At 46.8% G+C, this 19,133-nt stretch overlaps 1 protein-coding gene across 3 annotated transcripts in view; it reads right to left on the reverse strand.

Moving 5' to 3' along the window:
* Positions 1 to 19,133, reverse strand: part of LOC141221874 (contactin-associated protein-like 5) — a 1,265,469-nt gene that overhangs the window by 33,432 nt on the left and 1,212,904 nt on the right. For all 3 annotated transcript variants that reach the window (XR_012289806.1, XM_073666602.1, XM_073666603.1), the window contains one exon: positions 2,641 to 2,859. Coding sequence is in view for 2 of the 3 variants with exons in the window: in XM_073666602.1 (XP_073522703.1) it covers positions 2,641 to 2,859 (219 nt within the window). In the remaining variant the exon portion in view is untranslated. The remainder of the gene's footprint in view (positions 1 to 2,640; positions 2,860 to 19,133) is intronic.

Consider the following 19,133-nt stretch of genomic DNA (forward strand, 5'->3'; position numbering starts at 1 on the left):
TCCCCCCTGTGTGCTGCTGTCCTCGCTCTGCATATCCTCCTGCCAGGTTGGGTCAGTAACTATATCATCCACCACCTCGTCTTCCACTTCCGCACCCTGGTCCTCCTCCTGACTTTCTGGCAATTGTGTCTCATCATTGTCCACCTCTTGTGACACTTTCCCACCGTCGCCTTTGTGTGACTGTGGCTGCTCATAAATTTGGGCATCGCTACATGCGATCTCCTCTTGCACCGCTTCAAGTGGAACGGGCGAGAGGCCTGAATCTATAAATGGAAAAGTGAACAGCTCTTCAGAGTGTCCAAGTGTGGGATCAGCTGTCTCCGGGCACTCGGCATGGTGGGTGGGAGGAAGGAGGATCAGGGTGAGGAATACGCGGTCCAGACTCACGGCTACTGAGACTTAACCGTGTGGAAGACAGGGTGGTGGTGGTGGTGGTGGTGGCTAAGTGACTGGAAGCATTATCCGCTATCCAACCAACAACCTTTTGACACTGCTCTGGGTTCAATAGTGGTGTGCTGCGGTCCCCTAGGAATTGGGACAGGAAGGTCGGGCGAGAAGATGTGGGTGTTTGTTGTGGCACAATTTCAGCTTGCCCACAGCCTTGTCCTTGGCCTTTGCATGCACCATCACCATCACGTCCAGTTCCCCATCCCTTGCCCATTTTAAATGGAGGACAGTGTCTTCCATGCTCACTACAAATGATTGAGTTTGGAGCAAACTTATTTGTGATCCGTGTGAAGGAGAAAACAGAGTTTTAAATACCTGGCCTGTAGGTAAGTAGTTTGAGCAGCAAACTGGTGTGAATTGCTTTACTGACACACTGAAAGAAGTTTTTAATGGAGGCAAGAAATGGCAGTATTTTCTGACAACGTATATGTGATCCGTTTGACGGAGAAAAAAGAGTTATAAATACCTTTCCTGTAGGTAACTAGTTTGAACAGCAAACCGGTGTCAAAAACTTCACTGACACACTGAAAAAAAATTGGAATGGAGGCCAGAAATGGCAGTATTTTCTGACAACGTATATGTGATCCATTTGACGGAGAAAACACATTTTTAAATAGTTGGATGTCTAGCGCTGTAATATGGAAAGTACCTGGCTGTATTCTGCAGTGCCAACAAGAAAATGGCGCAGAAAAACTATGTTCTCTTGATTGCTTTTTAAGTAAATAATGAGGATTAAGATCCAAAGAAAAGTATTCCTGGCCCCTGAGACCTGGGTCTACTTCTAGAAATATCTAACAGCAGCAGAAGGCAGAATTGGAATGGAGCCTCTTGTGCTATATGCACTGCACTCTGATATATACCCTGCCTGCCTATATACACTGCCTGCCTGATATCTCTGCAGATGGATTAGTCCTCAGAAGGACTGTTTGTTAAGATGGATATGTGTAATGTATGGTTTTTCAACCTACACTACCTAATACACAAGCAAATCTCTCCCTGACGCAGCACAACCTCTCCCTACTCTGCCTGATTCCGGAGTGACTGTGACGAGCATGGAGGCGCCTGGTCTGATATAAATCTGATGATGCTGTGCGGCCAGCCAATTGCTGTAATGCCACAACCACCATGTCTGTGGCATTACAATGAGTGGCAGGCAATCCCTGCATGTTGATTGGCTCTCTAAATAGCGCCAAACATGCAGGGAGGGGACCCGAGCATCCGCCCGAGCATCTCGCAAGTACTCGGCGAGCTCTGAGCATCTCGAGTACTGAGATGCTCGGGCGAGTACCGAGTACTTGTGAGTATGCTCGCTCATCACTATTTATTACCATTAACATGGATTATATATCCTTTTAACTTTTTTGAATAAAATGGACTTTTAAGGTGATGTTCTGGATGCTGGACCTTGCTTTTTCGTGTCATTATCTGACCTCCTGCTCTCATGAGAACCATCGGGCCTTCGTGGTCGCGTCGTGGGTGCTGATCGTGTACCCTCCTTGTCCTAACCTTCTAAATGCTGTAATCGCTATTGATTGCAGCATTTAGGGGGTTAAGCATCAGAGGGCATTGCGGGCACCATCCATGGCTGTGACAGCCAGAGCTCAGCTATCATTTAAGCCGAGCTCCGAGGGGCGATCGTGTGGTACAGTTTATGTGCCCGCATAATTGCCAGGAAAGCACTTAAAAATAGAACATACTGGCACATCCAATGTTGGGAAGGGGTTAAAGGGCCTTGCCATATGATTAAAATAAGAAACCAAATTAGAAATTCCATTTGTTTCTGGATTTTGCCCCTCAAAAGTGCAAATCAAAAAAGCTAGTTTGGCTGGTTTCAACTTTGCACTGATAACAGACAAATACCCTGAAACACGTGCAATTGGAGTGCCTGGTTTGGCTTTTTTTAACTAAGTCACTTTGGCAAGGTTCGATAAAGGGTCGATATTGACTTTTAGAGTCACTAGAGCTCCATTCTTCCTCCGCTCTGAAGAGACTATTTGCATATCTAAACTCCTAGAGGAAAATTGCAGGACCTATAAGACTCCTTACAAAACGTAACACTCTTTAAAAGGAGAAACATTCCTTCTTTAGAATATGGACATAGAACAAATGACTTTTTCAGACAGAACTCACTGATAAGGGAATGATTTGGGTTCTTTTTGTGATTAAAACCCACAGAATAACCAGAGCACATACCTGTGGAGGAGTACGTGGTGGTGAAAGTACTGAGGTCGCTCTCGGTGATGGATCCACAACTACATTCAGTTAGAGACCCAAAGACTCTGACTGGAGCAAGATTTGGATGTCGTAGTGCTGCTTTAAGGGGTGTGACCTGGTTGTACTGGACAGAAGAAAGACATCCGACAAAGCCAACTGAATTTATGCTGGATATTTGTGGATCAAGCCCCGGAGAATCTGTAGATAAAATAACATGAAGTAGAAAGATATAATATTAAATGTGGCTGCACAGAGAAAAGACAACGGCGCCTCCTGTATAAACTCATATTGAAATGTAATCTCCAAGCATGAAGAATTGAAGAATTAGTCCTTCTCATCCACATTCTCTTGGTTGATTAGCTGCATTTCCACAGTTCTCTATTGAAATCCTAACTTAATTAAAGTTATTATAACATGCTAGATTTATAACAAAGAGTGAAGAATTACAGAGCAAGAGATCCCCAAGGGCGGAGAACAACAGAATCTAATCTGTATATGAATTTTACAGAATTATCACAGTTTGCAACAACAGGTCTGGTGGTATATATGGAAGATAGCTAGCCAGTATAGAATGAATAGATACACAGAGTGATATCATGTATTCCCATGGCATTATATAATTCATATAGATATAATACAGCTGTGGTGTAACATCCTGCAGGGGTGATGTGTATGTTAGTGAAGTCATTGGGATTTGGCAAACTCAGGCTATGGGCAGCATATGTCTCCCTTTCCTTCCCCATAGCCCCAGGAATGATTTCTTGTTCTTGTTGAAGGGGAACAGGGCTTTATTAGTAATGTGCATTTTCTGGGATTGTCACAATTCATTACTCAGTCATAGCGTAGCAACATGGAATAAACTTGTAACACTTACACTGCTGATCTCACCGGGCTGCAGGATATCAAAGCAATGACATGGAATATATGTGCAACCCTAAGCATACGTGCCCACGATCAGGAATCGTAGCGTTTTGAATGCAGCTCACCTGCTCTGCGTCCAAAACCCTGAGTTCTACTTTACAAGCACGGTGGATGGGATTCATAGAAATCCTATGCCCACTGTGCTTCTATTTAACGCTGAGTAAACTCAGCTGCAGTGCGGGTTTACGAGCCGCAACATGTTGTCGTTTCACCCATAGCCATTCATTCGATGCGATAAAGCCGCACAGTTCAATGAACACATGCAAATTTAACTGTGTGATTAGAACGCAGCGTTTTGAAGGCAGCGAAAATATGTTGCGTCCAAAACGCTGCTATCTCCTGATAGTGGGCATATTGCCTTACACTGCTGTGAGGCTATTATTTCATGTCAGGAGACCTGAGATTTATCCAGACTTTGGATTCTGTATATGGATAATGAAACCCGGACGTGTAACTTCAGACTCGCTGCTGGCTGATGTCATCTGACTGCAGGATATCACAGTAGTAAAACAATGATCTGCATTCAAATGGTTAAATGTTTGCAGTTTGTAGGGAAGATGGTTTCTAAGAAGCTGAGTATTTAGGATTAGTAAAAAGTTGTCCAGTTAAAACAAGGCATCCCCTATCCCCAGGATATGCGCTAACTTGTCAATCGGTGGGAGTTCAACCACTGAGGGTTCAATTTTATCCTCATTAGGATGGACATCCGACCTGTTGTGCCATTTTGTAATGGGGATAAAAGTTCACCATCAGGAATAATAATTCCCTGGTGTGCCATTAGTGGGTCACCCGCTGATCAGAAAATTATCACTTTTCCTAAGGATAGGTGCTAATTAGTGTTAATCGAACACTGAAATGCTCGGTACTCGAATCGAGCAGGTCGGAAACTCAAGACGTGCTCGATTCGAGTGGCGAGCATAGTGGAAGTGAATGGAATACTCCGGAGGACGTAAAAATATTCTGTCTCTCTCTCTCTATATTTTTATAGCTACCATATCCATTACTACCTAGATCCATGGATAATTCATGGAAACCCTTTAGGTTTTAAAGTGTCTAATACAAAAATCCATTGGCTTTCCAATCAGGACATACATTTAACATAATACACTCCTCGCCAATTTACTTCTACTTTTTGCATTGCCCACAATTGTGTTCTCTTTAGCATACCCCAATGATTCATAACATAATGTTCATATAAGGAATGATTCCAAAATTTTCTCTTATTACGTAGATGTTCATTTATGTGCATGTTCATAGGGCGTTTGGCTATGAAAAGGGTTAAGATCCCCTAATGGATGCATCCCTGAGGAAGGAAACCATAGTTTCTGAAACATGTTGGATTCAAGCCTAAATTGATTCAGGATTTGTAGCAGTAACGTGACTTCACACTTTCTATTCCACTAGTGATTGGTCTACTTTGAGCTCCAAAGATCAGCGCTTCCATCGGACGTGCCCCGTCGGCCAGGACGCCACCACGGATTGGTAGATTCAGATCCCGAACTGCTGCTTTGAGAATCTCTGCTACACCTCACATTAAGGATCAACTATCTAAGAAATACATCAGAAACTTGCAATAACTTGTTACCAAGTATTCAATAAACACTAGGAAATCAGAACTGCCGGCTGAATAAGTGTGAGCACGAAACTGTGATTGCTTTCCAAATAGATGTGATTCCATCCTTTTTATTGAGCAACCACTGTGTATTATTGAAAATCTATTGGGCATTGTGCACATTACTTGGTTTTGAATGTCATGAAAGAATCTGCACTTATATAGATATAAGTGTTAACATAGAAAGGGCTTTTTTATTATATATTTGTACTAGCAAGATAAAGTTGTATATTGTTGATCTGTGACTTATATAGGGTTTAATAATTTATATGGCTTGTGGCAACTGTATTATCTATTTCCAATAGCACGGACATTTAATTTGGTAACATAATTGTCGGGGTAAAAGAGAATATATATTTTTGTAACTTTTATACTTTTGTAACTTTTATACGCTTTTTTGCTTATGTACTAACCACCATTTTGTGTCATATAACAATAAGCTTTCCTTGCTACATATTACTCAAATTGAAACTTAAACTAAGACAGTTCCAGTGTTGCCAAGATTTATTTCAGAGAAACGAAACAAGATTATAAGCTGACGGCTGCAATATCTGCCCAGAGACTAAAATAAGGAGATGTGGACCAATCAGGAGTGGCCAGACACTGGACTTTCATGGCTTACCCCGCCCCGGACAACCCCTTTCACCTCCCCATTATGTAGTGTATTTAGTTTTGTGTATGTAGGAATAAACACAGAACATTGCTGAGAACGTTGTCTGTAGTAGTCTTTTGAGCATGCTCTGAGTTTGAACCAGCTTGTTGTCTGACTCATTCTTTGAATGGTTGACCCATGCTCATAGTTTGAATTTGGAGTGACTGGAGGACGAGTGGAATGTCATCACGACCCCCACAAATGGCGCCCAACGTGGGGCGTGGCTAGCGGTACGCCGCCCTCCCGGACCCATATTGCTGACTTCCCTGGTGGTGACCGCGGTGGCTGAATTTGAGGCCTGATCAACCTCCATCGAACACGGTAAGTTGAGATGTATTTTATATGTCTCACTTGCCTGTGTGTCAGCCGCAGCGGTTTCTGTGGGGCTGTCAGGTTGGATCTGGGTGGGTGATCGGTCGAGTGGTGAGACCTCAGGCGTCCCGCACCACGTCCTGAACCAGCAAGTGTTAAAACGAGTGACGTCGCATGCCTGCGCGTGCTCGTGTGCACACCACCTCCTCCTCCCCCGGTCACTGTACTTTTTTTAGATAGCTGCCTCCCGTAACTGATAGTCGAGGTTTCAAAGCATTCCTGAATTGTAGTGTAAGGGAGAAAGAATCTGTGACGAATTGAGGAGTGCTCTTCGTCTAACACAGAGACTGCTGTAAAGTCAAGGTTAGGAAACAGTGTATTGAGGTGTCTCTACACTGTCAGGTGGTGCCGTGGTAGGAAAGGAGATAGATCGAGGTGTACTCTCTATCTCATCAGTGTATTGAGGTGTACTCTACACTGACGGGTGGTGCCGTAGTAGGAAAAAAGACGGATTGAGGGGTACTCTTCGTCTTATACAGAGAAACCTCATAAGGAGGGGTTCTGCTGTCAGTCAGGGTGCCGTGGTGAGTCGTACTGTAAAGTCGCCATTCAAGGTTAGGGAAGGGACAGATTGAGGTGTACTCTCTGTCTTATCAGTGTATTGAGGAGTACTCTACACTGACGAGTGGCGACCTGTAGACTGCACCAGTGATCTGAGTCGCGACAGATCATTGCATTCTATAAGAAAATGTTGCGTATATTCAAATTTGAAAGATCTCGTAAGTTGTGGAATGCTGCTGTAGGAGTTAAGCCAATTAGTGGAGTTACGGGAAGGCAAGAAGGCAAGAAGAATGTTAGGAATTTGTATAACATGATAAGCTTATCTAGTACAGGCAGGCTCCAGCCTTCAGTTTGGAAAGAATGTGTTACACAGAGAAAGGGAAAGTTGAGTGATTTAGGACTCCTGCACCAGGCTCAGACACATTTTAGAGTAGATGGTGCAGGGGGGAACAGAGAATGCCGAGCCTTTGTTCGGATACATGAAAGCTGCAGAATGTAATTTGTTATGTGACCCTAAATTGGCCGTAACCCCGTTGATGCCTGTTACTACACCTTTTTCCTGCCTCCAAGAACAATCCCACTTCCACTCTAACTCCTCCCTCCCACGGCCATCTTGCTACACCTCTTACTTGTTGTGGGAGGCCCGGAAAGCCCCAATCCGGCCTATATCCACTACTACATCCGTCCGGTGCATATTACCAGCCACCAGCACAGGTGGAAAAGCCCGCAGTCCCAGAGCACCCATCTGAAACTAATGTGACACTTTCTGCTCCAGTCCACGATGCTGAGACGCTTCCCCTGTTTCCTATGGGAGTCACTCACAACCCTGGGGATATCCTCCTCAACTCCCCAGAATTTCAGGCCAGACTGCTCTCCCTCCGCCAACATACTGTTACTCGAGACGATACGGAGCCAGATGAGGGATGGGCTCAAGATACTCCAGCCCCCCCTCCTTTACCCCATACGTCTCCTATGGCATCCTCCACCCCACATCCATTACCCGTACTCCGGCCCTTGCTCCAAGCAACTGCTGAAAGAACACCACCCCCCAGCCTCTCAGAAGTTTGGGACCCCTGCCGCTCCCGTAATCTAGTAGACCCATCAGGACGCCCTGTCACTCTGTCAATAGGCTATGGTGACATCCTTACACATCGGGTGGGGGCCATAGTCAACCCTGCAAACACCTCTATGAGCCATGTTGGAGGATTAGCTCACAAAATTTCCCTTGCTGCTGGTTCTACTCTGGCTGCAGAATGCCAGGCTCACTTAGCCGAAAACGGAGAGCTTTCAAAAGGCCATGGATTCCACAAAAGCAGGATCCCTTAGTACGTATGAATCCGGCCTAGAATACATGAAACAGTTAAAAGTCTGGGCTCAGGATCGCTTGTCAGATCAAGCTGGGTCTGTACAAGATGTTCAACAAGACCCTGATGAATCAGTGGGAAGATATGCTGCAAGACTCAGCATGCATTTTAAGGATCTCGGATACAGTCCTCACGTCAAGACGCAGGCCGCCCTGTTGGTTCAGGCCCTAGTAGATGGCCTACAAGACGCTCTCAGAGATGAAGTCCTGAGAGTACGGCCCGAGATTCGTTCTTCTTCCTTCAACGACTCGGTGGACATCGTTAAAGCTTTCCAAAAATCAATGCTAAAAATGAAAAAGGATACTAAGCCAAAGAAGAAAGCCGCTCCTGCCATGGTATATCAAGCTCAAAAAAGCTACCCACCCCCTGGCAACCAACATGGAATCAAGTGAGTAATGGTTAAAGGCATAGGTGATGATACTCCTCCCACATATAGAAAACAAGACAGAAGAGATGACAAGGGACCATCTAGAAACAGAAGACAACCTCGTGATTCTGAAGGACGAATGTTGTGTTGGGAGTGTGGTAACCCTAATCACATTCTCAGAGACAGTCCAACCCGCAGACAGTACCATGACCGCTCATTTCATGACGGTCCACACAACCATGGACCTTCCCGTGAACCATCTCATCCACGCCAATGACGGCTCGGTCAACCAGTGTCCACTTTCCCGGCTACGCATCTCACGGCCGCCTGTGGGACTGTCACTTTACAGGGGGACCATCAACCACTGGAGTTCCTGGTGGACACTGGGGCGGCCACATCTGTTATTTCCTCTGCACAGCTCCCTCCTTCTGTATCCCTATCATCGGATACCCTCACCTGTGTTGGGGTGGAAGGCCAACATATTTCTTCTCCACTCACAGTCCCTGTGTCTGCAGGACCGTTCACCGGAGTACTCACAAGATTCTTGGTCTCTGAAACTTGCTCTGTCAATCTGTTGGGAGCCGATCTCTTAGAGCGGATGAAGGCAACAATTACCTTCGGAAACCATGGTATGGAGCTTCTTTTGCGGGACCCTCATTCCGAACAAGGGACTGAAGACCGCTGTGTTCTTAAAGCCTTCCCTCTCATGATGATGACCATACAACCTCACTCTCTGTGGTCCAGTGGGCCAGAGGACGTCGGCCTCCTGCAGGTTCCCCCGGTCCGAGTACACCTCAAGCCTGGACACAGGTACCCACGGTTGCCACAATACCCCCTCAAGGCTGCACAAGAACAAAGCTTGGGTACCCAAATCGCTTCCCTCCTGGAATCAGGAGTCCTTATCAGATGTGTATCTCCATGCAATACACCCCTCTTTCCTGTAAAAAAAAGAAAACCACTCCGGGAGAGCCTCCAGGATACCGGTTGGTTCAGGATCTCAGAGCCGTCAATGCAGCTACCATTTTAGAAACTCCAGTGGTACCCAACCCAAACACCCTCTTGTCTCAGGTGCCTCCAACGGCCACCTTGTTTACGGTGTTAGATCTGGCCAACGCCTTCTTCAGTATACCCTTACATGAAGATTCGTGGTTTCTTTTTGCCTTCACCTTTCAAGGAGCACAGCTTACATGGAACAGGACTCCGCAAAAAGCCCAGAACTCTCCTAACCAATTCACTCATTCTATGAAGTCTATTCTGGAGCCATGGGTTCAAGAGAACCCTCAGGTCACCCTTCTACAGTATGTGGATGATCTTTTACTCTGTGGCACTGAAGAAAATTTGCCAGAGATGACAGCATCCCTTCTCTGGTTTCTTCACTCAGCTAACTGTAAAGTCTCGAAAGGCAAAGTCCAATGGTGTCTGCCCAAGGTCATTTTCCTCGGATATTGTATATCACAAGGTACTAAACATCTGACTGAAGAAAGAAAACAAGCCATCATGGATATCATTTTCCCAACCACCTACTCCGCTATGCAGACTTTCCTTGGCCTCATCACTTACTGCAGGCAATGGATCCCTGATGCCTCAAAGCTCATGCAACCTCTGTACGACTGTCTCAAGAATGAAGGCTCAGTTTGGTTTCATGCTGAAGATCCACGTGTTTCTCATCAACACAGACTATGTTTTGACCGCCTTAAACAGGCTGTTGTCTCTGCCCCGGCCTTGGGCTTACCAGACTATACTCAGCCATTTCACCTTTTTTGTCTCGGAATCGGAAGGTCATGCCTCTGGAGTTCTAGCACAACGCTATGATCATAAGTATCGGCCTTTGGGCTACTACTCAGCCCGCCTGGACCCTGTCGCCCGAACTGCCCCCACGTGCCTTAAGGCGGTCCACGCTGCTCACATCCTCCTTGACAAGTCAGCTGATATCGTCCTTGGACATGATCTAGTTATACAGGCCGGCCATGATCTCTCAGCTGTTCTGCAACAAACATCTCCGAAACATCTAACCAACCAAAGACACCTGCGGCTGCAGTGTTCCCTATTGTTGCCCTCCAATATAACATTTACCAGATGTCTGACTATCAATCCTGCCACTTTGCTTCCACCTTCTAGTGGGGAAGGTGAAGAGGGTGAAGGTCCATTGGTGGAACCTCATGATTGTATAAAAATTTTGCAGGAAGAGACTTCTGCTCCAGAGAATATGGTGGCACATCCGCTCGCAGACCCTCAAGGGAAGTTCCACACGGGATATGCTGTCACAACGGACCTAACAGTCCTCAAGGCTGAAGCTCTACCACCATACATGTCTGCACAAGAAGCTGAACTTGTGGCTCTCACAGAGGCCTGCCACCTGGCAGCAGGAACAACGGCAAATATATATACCGATTCCAGGTATGGACATGGAATTTGCAATGATTCTGGACTCTTGTGGAAGTCTAGAGGATTCATCACAGCTGCAGGTACACCAGTGGAACATGTCTCATGGATTAAGGCCCTAATGAAGGCCCTGGAACTACCCATTCAGGTTGCTGTTATCAAGGTCAAGGCTCATGGAAGACTAGAATCCAGAGAAGCCAGGGGCAACCACCTAGCTGACCAAGCAGCCAAGACTGCAGCAGTAGAGAATGTGTCATCAAAGTGGCAGGAAAAGGAAGAAGAGATGGGGGAGACCCTGCAAACCGTAGCTGTGGCGCTCACTAGAGCAAGAGCCAAAGAACAGCCGGCGGAAGACCATACAAGTCCAGCGGAGACACGAGTGGAATCCAGGGGGGTCAGGATGCCTGAAGAAAAATTGTGTGAGGAAGAAAGGAAGACCCCCCACTGAAGAAGTTAAGCAATGGAAAGCGGCAGGAGCCGTGCTGGCAAGTCACAAAGATTCAAAGGTCAACTCGACTCTTTACCAAGTGGATGGGAAGCCTTGCTTGCCTAGACGCATGTACTCAGCTGTGGCAGCATGGGCTCACGGGCCTACACACAGAGGAAAGAATCAAGCCTTGGCATGTATCAAGAAACTGTACTTTGCACCCGGAATCTCTTCCACTGTGACTGCGTACTCAAAATCCTGCTCTGTCTGCGCTACCTGCAACCCAACGTGTACGGCACGGGTCCCTTTTCAACACCTGGCTAAACCAGACTACCCTTGGCAGAGAATACAAGTCGACCATATCCAAATGCCTAAAGCAGGAAAATAGGAGTACGTTTTGGTAGCCGTGGATATGTTCTCAGCCTGGCCCGAGGCCTACCCGGTTGTCAACATGACTGCTAAAGTCACAGCCAAGAAACTGATCACCGAAATTGCCTACAGATTTGGAGTTCCCCGAGTCATAAAATCGGACCAAGGACCAGCTTTCACAGCAAATATCTACGAAGAACTCTGGAACATGTTGGGAACAGATTTGGGCCTCCACACTCCATACCATCCTGCCAGTTCAGGCAAAGTGGAGAGAATGAATTCCACACTCAAGACCCAGCTCTTGAAAATGACCCAAGATCATCCCCTCCCCTGGCCCGACCTACTCCCTATAGTATTGTATCATATCACACACACTCCTCAGGCCAAACATGGGCTGACTCCCTATAAAATTTTGTTTGGGACCCCACCTAAGATAGGAGAGATTAGGCCCCAAGAGTTGTCTGAAACACATGATAGAGTAGTAAAATTTGTGATTGCCTTGTCTAGAGAATTGACTAACACCCGCTCTCCAGTATCTGCTTCTCTCCCAGAATCTACAGGTGATGCAGTACATGATTTCATCCCAGGCGATCTAGTGTATGTGAAGAAGTTTGTCCGGAAAGACTGCCTCCAGCCGCGGTTCGAGGGACCGTACACTGTGCTTCTCACCACCCCAACGGCTCTGAAGCTTAAGGGCAAGAGCACCTGGATTCACGCCTCCCACTGCAAGAGAGACAGAACGAGTCTATAAAAGATGACTACCTTCTTCTATATCCTTTCCATATGCTTACTGTCTGTCCCAGGGTGGACAGCTACCACACAGGGGTAGATACCTCCTTTTTCTCAGGTTGGTTGGGAGGGCTCAAGGGATTCCTCCAACAAGTTTGTCTAGTAATGGGAGGTCTACTAGTATTGGGCCTGGTGGTCCTGTGCTGCATAATCCCCTTATACAGGAAAAATATAACCAATGCTGTCCCAACCTCCGGGACCTCTCTGAATCAAGAGAAGATATGGAGAAATACATTGTTTTTGAACAAGCCTGACCAGCCCCCCCATTACAAAGTTCAATTGAGAGATTTAGTTTAGGGACAGTTGGGAGAACTCCATGTGTCACCCAGGATAGGGCTCGATTGTCTGGGGGCGTCCCATAAGGGGGCAGTTTCTAAAATGATTGGGTGAAGAAATCCACCTCCCCTCTCCCCACACATGGACAGTCTCAAAGGCCCCGAAGCAAAGAAAAGCTTAGTGCTTAGGGGGGAATGTCGGGGTAAAAGAGAATATATATTTTTGTAACTTTTATACTTTTGTAACTTTTATACGCTTTTTTGCTTATGTACTAACCACCATTTTGTGTCATATAACAATAAGCTTTCCTTGCTACATATTACTCAAATCGAAACTTAAACTAAGACAGTTCCAGTGTTGCCAAGATTTATTTCAGAGAAACGAAACAAGATTATAAGCTGACGGCTGCAATATCTGCTCAGAGACTAAAATAAGGAGATGTGGAACAATCAGGAGTGGCCAGACACTGGACTTTCATGGCTTACCCCGCCCCGGACAACCCCTTTCCCCTCCCCATTATGTAGTGTATTTAGTTTTGTGTATGTAGGAATAAACACAGAACATTGCTGAGAACGTTGTCTGTAGTAGTCTTTTGAGCATGCTCTGAGTTTGAACCAGCTTGTTGTCTGACTCATTCTTTGAATGGTTGACCCATGCTCATAGTTTGAATTTGGAGTGACTGGAGGACGAGTGGAATGTCATCACGACCCCCACAAATTATTGTAACTAGAGACCGGTGGATTTCTCACATAGTTTGATTCTTGGGGAGTAGGGAGTTTTTGTGGACAATATTTTATTTACAGAGATACATATATAGTTACATACTGTAGGTTGAAAAAAGCCCTGGGTTCATCAAGTTCTAACTTTCTCCACCAATTATACATTCCTTGTCACTAAATTATCTATAACCCACAATTAGTGTTGAGCCACCCCCGTAGTGCTCGAGTTCGGTTCGGTTCGTCGAACACCCGTGTGTTCGCCGAACTGTTCGTCGAACTGTTCGTCGAACACCTTCGAACACCGTTAAAACCAATGGCAGGCAAACAAAAACACATAGAAACACATAGAAAACACCTTCAAAGGTGTCCAAAAGCTGACAAACTGCTCAGAAGACATAACTAACACATGGAAAAGTGACAAGTACATATAGTCATGCGAAAATAAAAGAGGTGGAGGAGTAAAAGGAGGGGGAGACACAGATATAGGCATGTCATGCCCTTCTAAAATCCAAAAAGTGAGAAGCCGACACGGCCAGTCCGCTCCTGCCCGTGCCACCTCCGTGTCGCCGGGTTTGTGCCAGAGCCGCGGTGAACCCTGATGGCCAGCCCCCCTCTCCCAATACTGGTGCCTGTCCGCTGGTGGGTCGAGCGAGCCCCCCTGTGGTGGAGGCAGCTCTAAGCTTTTTAATTTAAATTGTCTCTCTAATTTGAATGAATACACTTTAAATCCATTTACAAGGATCTATTGGAGGGCAAGTCTCATGCCAGCAGCCGCGTAATTCCAGCTCCAGTAGCGTCCACTAAAGCTGCTGCAGTTAAAAAGCTTTTATAAGGATCGAGCTCGGCTGTCCACCACAAGGCATCCTACTGCCAGTCCCAGCCCCTATGCCTTGGGGTGCCTCCTGATGCTCTTCACTAAGTATCCCATGGTCCCGAAGCATTTCCTTTGAAAAAATTAAGTGTCCAAACTACAGGTGGTGTAGCTTGCTTAACAGCCGGGATAATCCGCTGACTAGCAGACACTGCTACTAGGCACAAAGTATTTCCTGGGCTAGATGCAGTTAAAAATTTGTAATTAGATACTCTCGTTGGATGCTGAGAAAGCATTCCATAGAGTCTCCTGGCACGCCATATATGATTCTCTTAAAAAGCTTGGGGTAGGGGTCTAGGGGACCCTTTTATAGCCAAAATCATGGCCCTGTATCACAATACGTCACCTAGGCTGAAGATAAATGGAACTGTAGCACCCTGAGGGCTCGGTTGCTACAGACATATTGCACCTCACCCAGAGGTGTGATATCTCACTCTCAGGTAAGGATGGAGTGTGGATCAGGACCCGACACCTGCATGCATTACACCACATTGCCGTGGGGCAGGGCGACCAATATGCCCCTGAGATGGGCACGACAGTCCCTGTCCCTGGCTGGAGTGGGGGGAGGGAACACTGAGGAAGGGGAACCCTGTAGTGCAGGAGCAGGGAGGAAGCAGTTCCTGGGTGCATTGAGAAGGGAGTATAAAAGGTGGGCACCATCTTAGTTCAGTGCAGAGAAGTCTGAGCAGAAGGGGCAGGGAGCAGGGGCTCTGCATGAGCTCTGCTCCGGAGGCAGGCCTAGTAACAGAGGCCCAGGCCTGGAAGAGGGAGAAGGAAGGAAGAGGAGCGGAGAAGGCTCCAGGAACGAGGAATGAAGGGATCCCAGGGGTGCGGACGGGCGAGTCGCCACCGCACGCCCGAATCCACCTGCGTGGAGGGGTCAGGCCAAAGGGGGAGACCGGTCCCCGAACTAGTGGAGGCAGGAAACGACCCTCAGCTAGAAACCGGAGGCTCTGACATTTTATGTGGCGCAGCCCCTCGCTACACCCGCTAGGAAGGCACCACATAGGGTCAGGGAAACTGGCGCCAAGTTTACCAAGAGGAGGCCCGAGGCAGCCGGACAGAAGTGTTGGTAAGAAAGGCCAGACAAAGGACACACAAAGGGGGTCCTGTGAAGTGCTCCAAAGTTATCTGGGAGTTGTCTGAGCCCCTCACCTGGTGAGCACAGTACGACGTGGGCAGCCGTTACCTGCAGACGTAGTCTGGATAATAAGAACTGTGAGTAAAGGCCCTGAACTGCATCACTGACTCCGTGTCATTACTGCTGCTGCCCTGCACCATCACCCCCATCCTCCGCATACACTGCCCTGAGGCTATACTCCTCCCGTGGGGAGTTATGCTACGCTCTGCTGCACCCACAACACCAGCCTCAGCGGTCTGCCCTGTAGCGGCGGTTCACTCTGACCGCAATCCACGGGTGGCGTAGTCGGACATTTAAACATCAAAACCACATAAATAGTTCCGCCACTGGTTTGACCGCCCTGAGCCACGGAACCGGGTCGCCGCCACGAAGACTACAACCACCAGCATCCACCAAAAAGGGTCCGGCTCCGGGTGTCCCAAGGCCCAGGGGGTGCGTCAGAACATTTTCATCACCTTTCACAATCACCAATGGGACAAGGCAGGGATGTCCTCTGTCCCCACTCTTATACATCCTAGTGACTGAGCACCTGCTCTCATCAATTCGCCATAACCCCAATATTAGGTGGATTGAGGTGGGAGGCACCGAGTACAAGTGCTCTCTATTTGCTGATGATGTCCTAGTATATATCACTCAATCACATATATCCATCCATGCTGTTATGGCTGAAATAGATCACTTTGTTACATGGTCAAATTTTAAAATCAATGCAGTGAAGTCTGAGGCCCTCGATGTCTCCCTCCCCAAATCCATATAGGATTCCATCCAGTCCAACTTTCCCTTTGCCTGGCCCTCACAGGGTATCAAATACTTAGGAATTCCTATTCATAGAGACCTCTCCCATCTATGTTATCTTAATTTTGGGCCCTTTATTGAACAACTCCATACAGACCACGGTTGGCAAGTTAGAACTGTAAGATTCACTACGTGAACCGCTGGTGTTTTGTGGAAAAGCACATGTCCACTGCGTTCCAAATTATTATGCAAAAAGTGTTTAGGAGTGATAAGGGAAGAATTTGTTTGTTTGTCAGTTAAACTCATTGATGGTGATGTGTGTCAGGGCTCTTTATATCACTGTAAGCAATTGCAGACACCTGTGCTAATTAGTTTGGCAGGTGTGTCCAATGAAAGGCAAGACTACTTAAGAAGGCTCTCTCACATTATTAAGCAGCCTACATTTTCTGCCAAAATGGGAAAGAAAAAGGATGTGTCGGCTGCTGAGAAGCAACAAATTGTGGAGTGTTTAGGTCAAGGCATGACTACAATCAACATTGTGCGATGATCAGGATGAAGTGTCTTGGCAATCAACAAGTATGTAGCTGATTCACAGTACACACGTGTGCGTGCTGATAAGGGCAAATTGAGGACTCTTTCCTACAGGCAATTACGTCAGGTTGAAAGAGCAGCGGCAAAAAAGCCTTGTCATAGCAGCAGACAAGTTTTTGAAGCTGCTTGTGCCTCCAACGTCCCCCGAACAACAAGATGCAGGGTCCTTCAGAGGTTTGCAGCTGTGCATACGCCATCCTGTCGACCTCCTCTATCCACTTCACACAAGCAGAAACGGCTCCAGTGGGCCAAACATTACATGAAGACTGATTTCAAAACAGTTTTGTTCACGGATGAGTGCCGTGCAGCGCTCGATGGTCCAGATGGATGGAGTGGAGGATGGCTGGTTGATGGACACCCCACGCAAACACGGCTACAGCGCCAACAAGGAGGAGGTGGAGTAATGTTTTGGGCTGGAATCATGGGGAGAGAGATTGTCGGCCCCTTTAGGATCCCTGAAGGCGCTAAAGATGAACTCCATAATGTATGTGGATTTTCTCAAACAGCACTTCCTGCCATGGTTCAAGAAGAAGAACCGTGTATTTCACAGCAAGATCATTTTTCTGCATGATAATGCACAATCTCATGCTCTAGCTGATATGGGCATAAAAGGGGACAAACGTATGGTGTGACCCCCATGCTCCCCTGACCTCTACCCCATTCAGAACCTTTGGAGCATCATTAAAAGGAGTGTCTATGATGGCGGGAGGCAGTTCACATCTAAGCAACAGCTCTGGGAGGGTATTCTGTCCTCATGCAAAACAATTGAAGCAGAAACCATCCAAAACCTGACAAATTCAATGGACGAGAGAGTTCAGAAGCTCCTTTCGAACAAGGGGTCCTATGTGAAAATGTAACATCACCTAGAATAAAGTTTTGAGTTGAAAACTGTTTGATTTCAGTTTCTAACAACCTGCTAATGCTTATAATTTCAAAAATGACCATTTTTTTGGTCTTTATTAAAATGAAAAGGTTGATCGAAAAGTTTGGGGGATCTAAGAGTGTGGCAACCCAGTAGTCATGATTACTTCGAATTCTGACAATATGAGGGTCATGCTGCAGGTAGTGCAGCAAGAAGGCACTTATGTGTCTTGCGCATCTCGGAGCCCCAAACTTATTTTCCGGGCTAGATGCAGCTAAAAATTATTTTTAATTTTAAATCTGGTGAAGCTTTAGTATAGATGGCCTAATAGGATCAGTGCTGCACACTGCTACAAAGCCCAAATTATTTTCCAGTCAAGATACAGATAAACATGATTAGTAATTTGAAAGCTTAAAACGGTTGGTAGGGTGATTTTAACCAATCATCAAGCTTTTACTCTCCCCAGGATGACACAGGGGTAGAAAAGTCGTTTCGGATCCATGATTTGTTCATCTTTATGAACGTGAGTCTGTCTACATTATCAGTGGAGAGCCGCGTGCGCTTATCTGTCAGCACACCACCAGCAGCGCTGAACACACGTTCAGACAGAACGCTGGCTGCGGGGCATGACAAGATCTCCAAGGCGTAAGTGGCTAGCTCCGGCCATTTATCCAGATTGGAAGCCCAAAAAGAGCAAGGGTCCAGTGACACAGTCGTGGCTTCAATGTTTACTTGGAGATACTCCTGTACCATCGTCTCTAGGCGTTGACTATCTGTCAGACTTCTTGTCTCCTGTGGCCTTGCAAAGGATGGGCTAAGAAAGTGGTGAAATGATTCCCCAAAATTGATGTTACCAGCAGATACTGTGGTTCTGTTACGGTTTGAGTGCTGAACACTTGACGGTCCCACGGTTGGCAAGTTGGAACTGTGAGATTCACTACGTGCACCACTGGTATTTTGTGGAAAAGCACATGTAAGATTCTGCAACAGTCTCTGCTGATACTCCTGCATGCGTGCATCCCTTTCTATGGCAGGAATAATTTCTGCAAATTTACTTTTGTACCGGGGATCTAACAGTGTGGCAACCCAGTAGTCAGGATTATTTCTAATTCTCACAATTCGAGGGTCATGTTGCAGGTAGTGCAGCAAGAAGGCACTCATGTGTGTTGCGCATCCAGGAGCACCAAGTCCCTGTTGTGTTGGTGGCGAGGTAACAATCATGCTTCCTTCCTCTGTCCTCTCCCCCCAACCTCGCACAACAGAAATGTGATCAAGGTCTCCCTCATCTGATGAGTCTTCCATCAGTTCGTCCTCCACTTCTTCCTGGGCTCCTGCACCTTCCTCACTAGTTTGGCTGCTACCATGCGCCCTGGTAAAACCATCTCCCCCACCCTCACATGCCTGCCGCCTTGGTGCTGCCGACCGTCTGGACCTTGCAGATGTTAGCCCTTCCGCATACAACTCCTCCTCCTCTACTTCCTCCACCTCCTCTTGTGCCACCACCTGACTCCGAATTCTGTT

The sequence above is a fragment of the Phyllobates terribilis genome, unplaced genomic scaffold, assembly GCF_046119375.1.
Source record: "Phyllobates terribilis strain yellow unplaced genomic scaffold, ASM4611937v1 Scaffold_2__4_contigs__length_985480577, whole genome shotgun sequence".
In the NCBI taxonomy this organism is placed as follows: domain Eukaryota; kingdom Metazoa; phylum Chordata; class Amphibia; order Anura; family Dendrobatidae; genus Phyllobates; species Phyllobates terribilis.